This window comes from Rutilus rutilus, assembly GCF_951802725.1.
Source record: "Rutilus rutilus genome assembly, chromosome: 13".
In the NCBI taxonomy this organism is placed as follows: Eukaryota; Metazoa; Chordata; class Actinopteri; order Cypriniformes; family Leuciscidae; genus Rutilus; species Rutilus rutilus.
The window spans coordinates 19,266,231-19,278,952 of NC_140218.1; the positions used below are offsets into that span (position 1 = coordinate 19,266,231).

The following is a 12,722-nucleotide window of genomic DNA, read 5'->3' on the forward strand; positions in this document are numbered from 1 at the left end:
GGCACCATAGGGAAATAATGGTCCGTTCTCCATAACGCACCGTATCGACATCAGTCAGGCTGCCGTACGTCATCCAGCAGTAGCGTGTTGGCCGGTGAAAGGCCACGTGTGAATGTATCTCACCCCTGCACTCTCATGGCTATATCCCACACACACAGGGCAGGAGTCCAGCTTCACCGAGGCGCTGTGGAATTTGGAGGGTAGTGGGGGAAATGGTACAGTATGACTGCAATCTGCCTGACACGCTCGTCACTAACCAGGGGCGAGCGTCCTCCTCAGGGCCTCCTCAGCCCATCTAACACCACCAATAAAACAACAACAAACGGCTACAATGAGGGAAAAAACAAGCAATACAGGAAGTGAAGCATTTTAGGGGTCTGTTTACAGAGCAAAGTCAAGCACCTTTCTGATAAATGTGTTCATCTTGATTTAAATGCATTTTTTTATTATTATTCAGTGTTGTTGATTTAAATGCTTATTAAAATGATCCTGATAAAAGTAACTTAAAACAACCTTAAAACAAGGTTTTACAGATAATATCTTGAATTAAGTTTATTTTACAAGTTTTAAGCATAAATCTAAATTAACTGAGGTGTATTCTTTAAACTATTTGTCAATGGGTAAAAAAATAAATAATGTGACACTGAAGACTGGGGTAATGGCTGCTGAAAATGATTTATTAATTAATTTAGTTATTTTAAATTGTAATAATATTTCACTGCGTTTACTGTATTTCTGATCAAATAAATGCAGTCTTGATGAGCATAAAATACTTCTTACAAAAACATAGAAAAGTTACAATTTTACTGACCCCAAACTTTTGTACAGTAGTTTATGTATAATGATTTAATGATGTAATTAATATCTAATAGGTGCTTGACTTTTCTGTTAGTGTTCAAAAGCAAGACAATAAGAAAAATGTATGAAAGCTTACTGATGCCTTGTAAATAGATCCCTGAAATAATGTGCTATCAAAATGAATGGTCTCATCTGCACTCTGCACTTAATCGGTTACTGTGTCCTCTGTGAAGTTTTAAATGTAATGTTGAGGGGGAATTCTGTGTCTTCGTTGTAAAATGCTTTTTGGTGCAGTTTTTGTGGGTAATGTTACAATTGTGACGGTTGCGACGGCGCAACATTTTCTTAAGGCAAACATATACATAGAATTCCCCTTTAGCATCTCCTGAGGCGTCTTGTCCGGTCAGTCGCTCAGCCTCTCGCTGCAGTTTCAATTTGTCATCTCTTTCTCATTAAATCCTTGTTTCTCTTTGTTCGAAAACCAACAACCAACATCTTTTCCGCACTGGCACTTTCACCTACGGCAGTGTCTGTAAACAAAATGTCCTCACACTGTGAACAAACACATGTTTTAGTTACTAACCACTGAATATCATTCTTTTAAACACTTGAGCTAACTAGACAGGTGAGTATACGTCCAGAAACATTGAGCATGAAGCACTCATTGATGAGCACTCAACTGCTCGAGGATTATTACGTGGTTCGAGAGAATGCTTTTTGAGGAATGCTCAGTGTTGTTCTCAACTGTGAATGTTACTTCAACAGCAGTGTGTATTTGCATTCATTTTTATTTATCTCATGGAGATAAATTACATTTATGTTGGATTTTATCTGGGTTTTTTTCTGAAATGCTCTTGATGCACATTTGTATTTTTCTCACAATGCAACAAGCCTGTTATTTGGGATCATGCATTTATAACTTATAAAGAGAAATATTAATTAATCAGATTTCAGATTTAAAGGTACAGTAAGCGATTTCTGAGATCAGACCGAGCACCACGACACACTCGTAGCAAATCCGCGGTAGGGGGCGTGTTCACTTATGATGAGGGGGGAGGAGTGATTTGAAGATGGCTGAGAGACATTACAAAAGAGAAAAGGTCAGAGGAATATCACTGGGAAAAGGAAGGGTTATGATCAGGCAAGAGCTTTAAGACCAGCGTTAATATTAGAAAAGCTTTCCGGCGCTGGAGAGACCTACGTGGGAAGGCCTGAAAACGGATACAGAGGTTGCTTTGTTTCTGCTCCATACGTGAGTAACATTGGTTTTGCTGTTTCAGAGAAGCGAGATATGCTGTTGTTGTAATGTTAGCTATATTAACAGGACAGGCTGGAGCTGGTGTACTGCTGGCAATAAGCAGACAACTTTTGCTTGTATGTACTTTTGTATACTGTATGCTCATTTTTGTCCTTCCTTGTCAATCGTTTGTCATCTTTGCTTTCCCCGCCCGCTTTCAGTCACACTTTCATTGCGTGTTCGGGCATTTCGGGGGTGAGCAATGAAGGGAAGTGTTTGTTTGGGTTGATTTCAAATATCGACAGTGTTTCTCAGAAATCGCTTACTGCACCTTTAATGTAGTCGAAGGTCAGTTCTGTTCATTGTCTGCTTATTCTGCTATTTGGTGAAGCTCCACATGGTGGTAGTATAATCCAAAGTGTTGGCACCTTTTTGCAGTTTGAGATTTATTTTTTGGTTTCTCTTTTGCAGACTCTCCCATAGAATATTCTGCATATTTCTATAATAATGGATATCTGGCCCTTCCAAAGCCCATGTTCCCACGAAGGTGAGGGCACTCCATATGTGAAACTAATAATAACTGTGTTCAATGTTCATTTTAACTGACTTAATTAGCCATTTAAATGAATGCTGTCAAGTTCAGCAGTTTTTACCATAGGAAACTTCGGTAACACTTTAGTTTAGGATCCATTTCGAACTATTAACTAGTTGCTTATTAGCAGGCATATTACTAGGATATTGGTTGTTTGGTTCTTATAAAACACATATTAATGCCTTATTCTCTATGACCATATTCTACTTCCTATAATCTTACACAATACCTAAACTTAAAAATAAGCAGTGATTAGGAGTTTATTGAGGCAAAGGTCGTAGTTAATAGTGAGAATTGGACCCTAAACTAAAGTGTGACCAAAACATCCCTGAAAGGGTGGTTTTGTTTTGCTTAAGATGAGTATTTATTGTGTGTTTTTTTTATAATGCTGTCCAGCACTATTGACGGTTTGATTCGTTTCAGTGCTCCTGACTCTCCAGAGACCATTGAGTTAGAGATCAACACTGTGTCTGAAGACGGCCTCATCCTGTGGCAGGGAGTGGTATGTTTGTACACATGAGCCCCCTACTGGATCTTAGGACACATGCACTCAGGGTCCAAAATAAATAACATTTACTGGCCAAAAGCATTTTTTAGTGGCCATGAAATAGCATTTTATATATATATAATATTCAATTTTATAAAAAGGCACCCATTTTTACATCAAATTTTAGACCATGCATAGGCAGGGTCCAAATGTTAAATATTTCAATTTCATATTCAGCCTCATTTGAGGCTAAAATGAGTTTGCTTGGAGCTGGTTTGGAATATGCTTTTGTCCCTCACCTCTAAAGCACATTTTAATGGCTGCACTGCATGTTTGCCTGGCTAACTCACCTTCATCCTCCTCAGGAGCCTGCAGGCGCTCTAAGCCTCCGTACGAAGCATGCTAGTATAAAGGTATCCACTCTTCACAAGCAGTCAGATACACAAGTATGTCTGCATTAGCGTGGACGTATCATTATCTTTCACTCACAGCGCACTACTTGCTGGCACAGTTGCTCAAGAGCACAATTATACTAAAGATCTCAGTATTTGTTACATAACTTGGTTAATTACTGCCTGTTAACTGTGAACTCATTTGTAAATGACACACTCAGGCATTATGAACGAGTCAAAAATGTACTTCAGTTATTGTCTGCATGTGTTGTGTGTGATTTCAGATTTGTTCATCTCATAATTAACCTTATGTTTGTCACCTGCTTTTCCACCTGTTCAGTCATCATAACTGTTATTGCAACAGTTTATTGCATTCATTTGGCACTTTTTACAAGTAAGGTACAAAATAGGACCTGAAGGTTGTTTCACCTTCACGAGTTGTTGACTGTTAATCATCTCAAAACTGTTAATCCACAGTTAATAACATTTTTGATTAATTAAGATTAGTTATTAATTAACCTCTTCCTGAAATGGATTGAATTTCAGCAAATTGTCATACATTTGATGTGTTTAAAATTAGCTAGGTTACCTTTCTTAAATCTCTTACAGTTCTCACAACAATAACAACAAACATTGAATTTGTGCTTTTAAAAAGTCATTGGACACCAAAGTGTACCATATGTGAAAGTGCCATTAAAGTTAATCATTTTCCAAACCTTGTACAGCATGTTATGGAAATTAAGATATTCTGATTTAATTTTTGACTGTACTTGTTATAATTTTTGTTATTTTTGTTACTATCACTAATCACTAATATTAAACATAAGAGAAACGTTATTTGTAGAGACATTTTCATCAGTATACACTACCATTCAAAAGTTTGGGCACAGATTTATAATGTAACAAAAGATTTCTATTTCGAATAAATGCTGTTCTTTTGATCTTTCCAAAATTTATCAAGGTTGCCACAAAAATATTTAGCAGTTTTAACTGGTTTCAAGATTGATAACAATTTTTAAAATATAATTTTTTTATACTAATATTAATTATACTATTAATTATAATATTATACTAAATCAGTATATTAGAATGATTTCTGATGGATCATGTGAAAGACTGGTGTAATGATGCCGACGTCACAGGATTTATAGTATATTTTAAAATATATTAAAATAGAAAACAGTTATTTATATTATAATAATATTTCATAATATTACCATTTTACTGTATTTTTATTAAATAATTGCAGCCTTGGTGAGCGTAAGCATAAGACTTTCAAAAACATAAAAAAAAATCATATTGACCCCAGACTTTTGAACGGTTGTGTATATCGGTTTTATTAGTAGTATTATTACCGTGGGATTAATGTTTTTAAATGAAATGTCTTGGTAACTGTAGTATAGAAGTAATTCAGTTGCTGAAACAGATCCACACCCATTAATTTCTAACGTGCAACATAGTGTCATTTTGGTCTGTGGTTTACATCCATATTCCTTCCCAATGACTCAGAGAGACTGACTTTCTAAATATACTTTCTAGGAGCTAGGACATCAAGGAAAGGGGAAGGACTTTATAAGTATTGGTTTACAAAATGGACATCTTGCGTTTAGGTGAGTAAATGAGAACATTTGCACACTAACAAACCACATGGGTTAATGGGTAGAGTCTAATATGATATGATGACAGTATGTTTCAGTATGTGATATATGATATATGTGATATATGATATGATGACAGTATGTGTCATCAGTACCTGATGTTTGATCTAATAAAAAAGAAAACAAAAACACAAGATCTCAAGACTTTGTTAATGGGGTTCTTAGCTGCTACAACTAAGTTTCAGTTACTTACTTTTTTAGCTGGTCATGATGTGCCCTTGTTTCTCTGATAGTTACCAGCTGGGCAGCGGAGAGGCTCAGATTCTCTCCAAAAAGCCTGTCAACGATGGACAGTGGCACATGATCACTGCAGTTCGGTAATGCTCCTTACCGCTCCAAACCATAATAGACCCTATAAAAGGTTATAAGAAAGATAATTGTGAGTGTTCTTTACGTGTCTTGAACAGAACGGGTAAGCAGGGCTACCTCCAGATCGATGGAGGATCTGTCCAACGTGGACAATCACAAGGCAAAAGCATCATGGTGAACACCAAAGGCAACATATACTTGGGTAAGGATAATATAACAGTTGTATTTGTTTCCTTGTAGCCTGCTTAGCAGAGTAATGTGATGAAAATGTGTGTATTTATTTGTGTCTATTAAGGTCCACAATGTCAGCCATGTAGTCTGTAGAGTACACAGATGTAATTCTGAAAAAAAAAAAAAAAAAAAAAAGTAGTATATATATATATATATATATATATATATATATATTCCACAAGAAATTATATAAATACACTACCATTGGTAAAGTTTTTTTCTAAATAATCATTTTTATTCAGCAAGGTTGCATTCAATTGTTCAAACGTGAAAGTAAAGATATTTATAATGTTACAAAAGATTTCCATTTCAAAATAAATGCTTTCTGTTCATCAAAGAATGAAGCAGCAAACACTGTTTTCAATAGTAAGAACTGTTTCTTGAGGATGATTTCTGAAGGATCATGTGACACTGAAGACGGGAGTAATGATGCTGAAAATTCAGCTTTGAAATCACAGGAATTTTAAATATAAACCAGGTTTTGTTGTAATTGCAATAATATTTCACAATATTACTGTTTTTAATCAAATAAATTCAGCCTTTGTGACTTAAAAACATTAAAACTGTCCCTAAACTTTTAAACAGTAGTGAAGGATCAAAATTATAAAAAAAATAAATAAATAAAAATATTTTATATATTTTTCAATCACAAATTAGCTTTCTACTTAAAGGGATAGTTCACTTTGAAATTAATTTTTGATATGTTTTAGCTTACCTCAAGGGCATCCAAGATGTAGGTGTCTTTGTTTCCTCAGTAGTTTCAATTTTGATATTTTTAGGTCAAACCGTTCTTGTCTGTCAGTCATATAATGCAGGTCTGTGGTCACTGTCTCAAAACACAAGCACAGAGTCCAAATTAAAACAATTCCCCATCGTCCAAATGAAACAATTCCCCATCATAAGTACACATTGATGGCCTAAGACACGAAACGAGCGGTTTGTGTGAGAAAACGAACAGTATTTATATAGTTTTTAGCTCTTGAAAACAGCACACGTCCAAATGGTCTGACGGCGCGGGCGAGTATAGATGTATACATAGATGTCGCCTTGGCTACTGCAGTTCATTGGAACGAAACCGTAGCAAAGCGACATCTAGTGTATATATCTATGCGGGTATAGATGTATACACTAGATGTCGCCTTCGCTACTGCAGTTCATTGGAACGAAACCGTAGCAAAGCGACATCTAGTGTATATATCTATGCGGGTATAGATGTATACACTAGATGTCGCCTTCGCTACTGCAGTTCATTGGAACGAAACCGTAGCAAAGCGACATCTAGTGTATATATCTATGCGGGTATAGATGTATACACTAGATGTCGCCTTCTCTACTGCAGTTCATTGGAACGAAACCGTAGCCAAGGCAACATCTATGTATACATCTATACTCGCCCGCGCCGTCAGACCATTTGGACGTGTGCTGTTTTCAAGAGCTAAAAACTATATAAATACTGTTCGTTTTCTCACACAAACCGCTCGTTTCGTGTCTTAGGCCATCAATGTGTACTTATGATGGGGAATTGTTTCATTTGGACGATGGGGAATTGTTTTAATTTGGACTCTGTGCTTGTGTTTTGAGACAGTGACCACAGACCTGCATTATATGACTGACAGACAAGAACGGTTTGACCTAAAAATATCAAAATTGAAACTACTGCGGAAACAAAGACACCTACATCTTGGATGCCCTTGAGGTAAGCTAAAACATATCAAAAATTAATTTCAAAGTGAACTATCCCTTTAAACATCCTTTTCAACAAGGAAACACAAATATTGTCAAAATTTTTATTTTAATAAGTATTTATATGAGACTTCCGCTAAACAGTACAGGAACCGAAATTTGCAAACAGTTTCTCACCTATATTATGACATTACAGAATCTGTTTATATAATATTTACTTCCGGATTTATTCACACAACAACCATATACACAGTGTCTCAATTTCTATAATACTTTTGGGGCAGATTGGCTCTAATGTCTCACCAAAATGCGAAAACGTGCCTTAGGTTCTGATGCCCTCTACAGATGATATATAGAAATGTCTTTTTCTTGTAGAAGAAAGTCATAAACATTTGAATGTGAAGTAAGATTGTTTGTATTTGGACTGTAGGTGGGGCTCCAGACATGAAAGCACTGACCGGTGGGAAGTATTCCTCGGGTATCACAGGCTGCGTGAAGAACCTCTCGCTGATGAACGCTCGACCGGGAGAACAGCCAGCGCGACCCATCGACCTGCAGGTCCACGCAGAGGACGGCATCAACGTGGAGCGCTGCTCAACATAGACGCAGTACTAAAACAATACCAGAGACTACAGAAAAACAATCCTCATCCACATTCACACTGAGAAATCTGCATTTCTCAAATGCTTACAGGACAAACTACAGTCACACTTTAAGAGACACACACTGATACGTGTTTCTTGGTGCTTCACCGCAACCAAAAAAAAAAACAAAAAAACACATGAAAGGATTCTTAAACCAAAAAAAGAGAGAAAGGAAAATTTATGATATTAACAAGTCTTCAATTTTTCCGTGTTTTATGCTCAATGAAGGACTTATTAACACAGAAGCTCAGTTTACATACTCCGAACAGTAGCTTTTTAGCCATGAGAAAAAGACGACAAAAGGTTTTAAAAAATAAACATGATGATGAGCCTTCTATGGTGGGTCAGATCCTATGGAATCGGAGATGTTTTTACAGCACTGAATTTTTATTTATAAGCATATTAATCTATATATATATATATATATATATATTATATTTGTGGAGGGAAATGCAAGCTAACAATAACCTGCTCATTTGTTTTCCTAGCAGTGATTCTAGGCTCTAATATTGCGTGTCTGAGGTTTAGTGCCCGAGCTGTGTTAATACTTGAAGACTCCGTTGCCTTCTTTTACTCTGTATTAGGGCCGGTGGGGACGAGCATGCTTAGTTAGATACAATGAGGAACGGGTCTCTGTGAGGTCACAGCACAGAAGACATCATGATGCATCTCATTCTCAGGTGAAGATTGTTGCTAAAAAAATACAAATTGGGAGATCATATATATGGTGTAAACTGTATATATTTCACATGATGTACCTTCCATGTTTGGTAACAGTGTTATGTCTGGTAAATAAATGAAAAAACATATGGTGCTAAATTCAGACAAGACGAAAGCAACAAAACAAGCACATAACCACCATTTTAGTTTCATGTAATATTTACTTCTCTGGATGGGTCTTGTTTGTTGTAAGTAATAAAAGCCACAGCTTTACAATAAAATAAAATACTGTTTACTGATTACAATCCCTCAAGCCAAAGTATTGAGACTGAAGTTAATCTTAGTAAATTCTATATTAAAAATGGATGCGATTTCTCTAATAGTGAAAAAAATTTAAAATAATAATAGCAGGACTAAAATGCTATTGTAGTGGATCTCAAATGTTACAGAAAACCACTTTGCAGCAGTTTAAATGTTTTTTTTTTTTTTTTTTTTTTATGATAGACTTGTAAAAAGGTTTTAGGTGTCTTCTGCCATCACATTCATATTCTGTATGAGTCTTACACAATGTGCATTGAACAAAGGAGGAAATGTGTATGTCATCTTCCAGATCCTCCGGAGGGTTAATGGAGCACTGCTACATCTATGGCGTACCGTTCAGGTTCATTAACTCAATCAGAGTGTACAGGAAGTGATTATTTCTGGCTGCTCTCATTGCATTGCAAAATGAGCAGGTCTAAAATGGAGAACAGAGAGAGGAGGCAGAATGGAAGGTCTACAGATGAAATACTGCCTAGTGAAACCCCTCTTTTATTAGTGCTGTGACTTGGAGCTCTAATGAGCATGCTCGCCCACATGGGCCAGACAGGGGTCAAAGGTCACCTAGGCCCTGTGTGTCTTTTTCACCATTTTATATGATTAAGGCTTGTTTGTTCAATTTCTTTAAACAAAAAAAAGAGAGTATTACTGCTTAATTAAAGTTGCTTCACTTTTATTATTATTATTTGATTGTCTTTTGTCATCACTGATTTCTGAGCCTAAAATGGCTTTAAAGCATGATCACACAAGCTGGTGGTGTTTTGCTAATTTGTAATGCCTACTGCACCACTCAAATTTGTGCTTTTGTGTTTGCATTTTGATGTTGAAATCTGATAGGAAATCAAGATTGCAGAGGTAGGGGGTATATAATAATTGCCCCCAATACACATGACTGTGTGAGTTTAGTGTTTGGCAGGCTGGAACCAATAGCCTCTTTAAAAAGTGTTTTTTTTAATGTCAATTTAACTCTTATGATTGTAGGAATTTTTTGAAAGATGAGTAAAAAAATCTAATGCAAACATCTCTGATGTTATTTATTGAGGTTCATGTTCTCTCTGTTCTTACTAACATTGTAATGCATTAAATGAAACCTGCACACTCACTCTACACAAGTCCCTCTGACTTAAATGGCCCCTATTAAGCTAATTTACAGCCTCATCATTTAGTTTCTGGGGGTCTTCTAGAATAGCTTTACATGATTTAATTGGTAAAAAAACAAATTTTTCTTATCATTTTCATTGTTGCAGAACCTGTTAACATGCCTTCTGCCATGCCCATGATTGGTCAGCTGGCCCCGGTCCGTTGTGATTGGTCTACCGCTTAGAGCATGTTTCAGAAATGTAACACCTCCTAAAGACTCCCTGTGGTGAAAGTCAAGCTTTTAATGTTGTTTATACCGGTATGTCTATATGGTGTTTTTTTTTAAATGCTTTAAGAAAAATCATGTGCAAATTCGTAAGTCAACACAATTGCCTAGTATTTTCTCCTTAAAACTGCAGTAAACCAAAGACAGTCTCAAAGATACGGTTTGAAATCACTGGTGTTTCTGACATCACAAACTACCTTGTAACCAATCACGTCAACCGTGTGATCATCAGTGAGTGGTTCTCTGAGCTTGAGTGAGTGGAGGCAGGGTAATTTGCATATTCATAGAAGGGTACTGTAGAGTTACATTCAAGCTACGTCAAGGCATGAAGATTTTTTTTGTTCCAAGGAAAAAACATTTAAATATGTCATTTTAGTGATCAAAGATGAGTTTTAAGGGATAAAATTATTGACTACAGGGGGACTTTAACATAACGTCTCATGTTGCTTGCGAGATGCTGCCTCTTGATGTTGATGCTATGGGAAATGCAAAATGCAGTGTCTCGTTCATTTTCTCAGGGAACCAGTTTGCATACGCACCTGAGACATTCCCTTTTGAAGTGGAACTTTGACGCTCTGCCTTTGTGTTGACACTGACGCCAGCAGCCATATCACCCTTTAGCCCAAGACTGGTTGCCCACTGAAGCTAAGCAGGGCTGAACCTGGTTAGTACCTGGATGGGAGACCTCCTGAGAAAACCAGGTTGCTGCTGGAAGAGGTGTTAGTGAGGCCAGCAGGGGGTGCTCACCCTGTGGTCTGTGTGGGTCCTAATGCCCCAGTATAGTGACGGGGACACTATACTGCCAAAAAGAGCACCGTCCTTCGGATGAGACGTTAAACTGAGGTCCTGACTCTCTGTGGTCATTAAAAATCCCAGGATGTCCTTTGAAAAAGAGTAGGGGTGTAACCCTGGCATCCTGGCCAAATTTGCCCCTTGGCCTCTGTCCATCATGGCCTCCTAATCATCCCCTTATACTGATTGGCTTCATCACTGTCTCCTCTCCACCAGTAAGCTGGTGTGTGGTGGGCGTTCTGGCGCAATATGGCTGCCGTCGCATCATCCAAGTGGATGCTGCACATTGGTGGTGGTTGAGGAGATTCCCCCATCTATGTAAAGCGCTTTGAGGTCTCAGAAAAAGCGCTATATAAATGTAACGAATTATTATTACAGGGAACACACCACGAACTAAGCCATAACTGGGCCAGAGTCAAGAGCGCGTCAACCCCAAGGCCGCATCCTAACTTGAGCAAAAAGTTGCACAGTGGCACTACTCCCTAAAGCTAGTGTGCACAGGTGCTAGGGAAAACCTTCCTCCCTGTCTCTGCACAACAGGCCTAATCCTAGAGCCCCAAGGGCAGAGGGATAAGAGGGATACACAACATACACGCAGCATGCATCGGTCTAAAACCTCTAATCAGTACTTTCAGACTGAGAATATACTGAGATAGGCCACAGATGAGGAGTGGACAGTCAACTGTTTCTCTATGATGCAGTCCATCTCTACTCTGCCCAATCTATACCCTTCAGTATTGCCACCTTTCCAAGGGGAGATATGTCCCCACCGCAAAGCATCAGGGAGGGAGGCAAATGAGAAAAAAAGGACATATTGCAGTTTGCCCAAACTCTGCGTGTAACGTCACAGACTGCCCCCTGCCAATGAATATTCTTTAGAAGTGCTTCAGACACCGTTTATGCTGATGGCGTTCCCCATAGCATCAACACCAAGATGCAGCATGAGTACCAGTGAGTATCAGCTCTGAAGGCTGCCTGCCTTGAGGCACTGTAATACTGCTGTAGTTACAGTACATTATGACGTCAACTGCTATATCAGTTCGAGCTGGAGTCTGATAATGACAGTACAGAAGAACAAGCTGATCGACCCAAAACAACTTCGCAAACATGACTTGTTCAGGATGTTCCATAGTGGTAATTTTTATTTTGTTCACCTTATGTAGTAACATGGAAGTAAACTATTTTCTTACTTTATTACCTGCAGGTCGATAGGACGTTATTTTGATTAAATATAATGTGGGCACATAACTTAAAAATGACATGCACAGATAAATAATTTATAATTTAATACTGTAATATTCTATAAAAATGTTAATTTTGAATTCATGTTGACTTTAACTCCCTTTGACGTGGACTTTGTGCTTTGTAACTTTGCAGATTGCTCAAACACCTATATTACACATTAAAGGAGTGGTAACATAAAAAGGATACCCTTAACCTATAAACTTAAATATTACATAGAAGCATCATATTCGGTGTTGTGCTTAATTCTGACCCCTGTCAGATTATTTTCCCCCAGCATTAGCTTTAGTTATGGGGTTAGGATTAGGCAATC

At 37.5% G+C, this 12,722-nt stretch overlaps 1 protein-coding gene across 9 annotated transcripts in view; it reads left to right on the plus strand.

Moving 5' to 3' along the window:
* hspg2 (heparan sulfate proteoglycan 2) overlaps positions 1 to 8,392 on the plus strand; it is a 116,307-nt gene extending 107,915 nt beyond the window's left edge. For 4 of the 9 annotated variants that reach the window (XM_084429068.1, XM_084429069.1, XM_084429071.1 and 1 more), the window contains 6 exons: positions 2,507 to 2,582; positions 3,051 to 3,129; positions 5,046 to 5,116; positions 5,398 to 5,481; positions 5,572 to 5,675; positions 7,818 to 8,392. In XM_084429068.1, the coding sequence (XP_084285194.1) occupies positions 2,507 to 2,582; positions 3,051 to 3,129; positions 5,046 to 5,116; positions 5,398 to 5,481; positions 5,572 to 5,675; positions 7,818 to 7,990 (587 nt within the window). In that variant the 3' untranslated portion in view covers positions 7,991 to 8,392. Of the gene's footprint in view, positions 1 to 158; positions 216 to 2,506; positions 2,583 to 3,050; positions 3,130 to 3,479; positions 3,528 to 5,045; positions 5,117 to 5,397; positions 5,482 to 5,571; positions 5,676 to 7,817 lie in introns of all 9 variants that reach the window. The other 5 variants (XM_084429065.1, XM_084429067.1, XM_084429066.1 and 2 more) reach the window with 3 other exon arrangements.
* The last annotated feature ends 4,330 nt before the right edge of the window (positions 8,393 to 12,722 follow it).